The sequence below is a fragment of the Cyprinodon variegatus genome, unplaced genomic scaffold (genome assembly GCF_000732505.1).
Source record: "Cyprinodon variegatus isolate N-32 unplaced genomic scaffold, C_variegatus-1.0 Scaffold780, whole genome shotgun sequence".
Classification (NCBI taxonomy): Eukaryota; Metazoa; Chordata; class Actinopteri; order Cyprinodontiformes; family Cyprinodontidae; genus Cyprinodon; species Cyprinodon variegatus.
This window is the reverse complement of record NW_015151233.1, coordinates 239,053-240,007: the sequence shown is the minus strand read 5'-3', so window position 1 is coordinate 240,007 and position 955 is coordinate 239,053. Positions and strand designations below refer to the sequence as shown.

At 36.0% G+C, this 955-nt stretch overlaps 1 protein-coding gene across 2 annotated transcripts in view; it reads right to left on the bottom strand.

Annotated features, from left to right (window-relative positions):
- Nucleotides 1-955, bottom strand: part of LOC107098473 (von Willebrand factor A domain-containing protein 7-like) — a 20,640-nt gene that overhangs the window by 8,846 nt on the left and 10,839 nt on the right. For both annotated transcript variants that reach the window (XM_015396189.1, XM_015396188.1), the window contains exon 5: nucleotides 604-697. In XM_015396189.1, the coding sequence (XP_015251675.1) occupies nucleotides 604-697 (94 nt within the window). The remainder of the gene's footprint in view (nucleotides 1-603; nucleotides 698-955) is intronic.

Sequence of the window (955 nt, the reverse complement as noted above, 5' to 3'; positions counted from 1 at the left end):
AAATTACAATTATATATATATATATATATATATATATATATATATATATATATATATATATATACCGTATATAATTATTTTTTTCCTTTTTTTATACAAGGGCAACATATTCTGTGGGTTGGGTTAAGTGTTATAGTAATAGTTAATAATGTTTACTTGTTACTTAATATATATATAAAAAAAATATATATATACATATGCATGTACTCATGCACGGAGGTTACCACCCCAAATCCAGTACCCTGAGACTGTACACCAGCCAATGGGGAACAGGTGCCAGGGACTCCGTTATGGGAGGATCAGCCCCTACACTGGATGTACCACCGGAACATAATCGAAGTGGCACATATCAGCAAATCCCACCAATGGCTAGACAAACCTGGACTGAAGGACAGCACAGAGGCACAGGAACAGGCCCTAATCACCATAGCCATAGAGGCCCACATCTACCGCACCAGACAAGACCTCAGGTGCAGACAGTGCAAAGAGGCCGAATGTTATTTATCCCAAGACAGAATAACATATATCTTCCATACAACGCTTAACCCAACCCATAGAATATGATGCCCTTCTTTATAGAAAGCTTTGTTGTGACAATTTTACCTGCCAGGTTTTCGAGAGGCAGATCTGGTCTGATAAGGTTAATATATGGCTCTGTGTTTCCCAACTCCACCCAGTTACTGTGGCTGTAGAAGTCCTGAGATCAACAGAAACTGTTATGTTTATGTAACCAAATACAAAAAGGTGCACTGGCTTCCCTTTCATCACATTTATAGCCTTTTAAAGCCCTATCCACAAGTAAGTATGAAAACATGTTTTTTTTAATCCCTTGCAAGAAATTCTTTTCTAGTAGTGCAACTGTTTACAGCAGTACTTTAGAGCAAGATAGAAATATAATATTTATAAATATACAATATAAGACAGAATAAAATAAGTAATTAAAATAATATGTTGC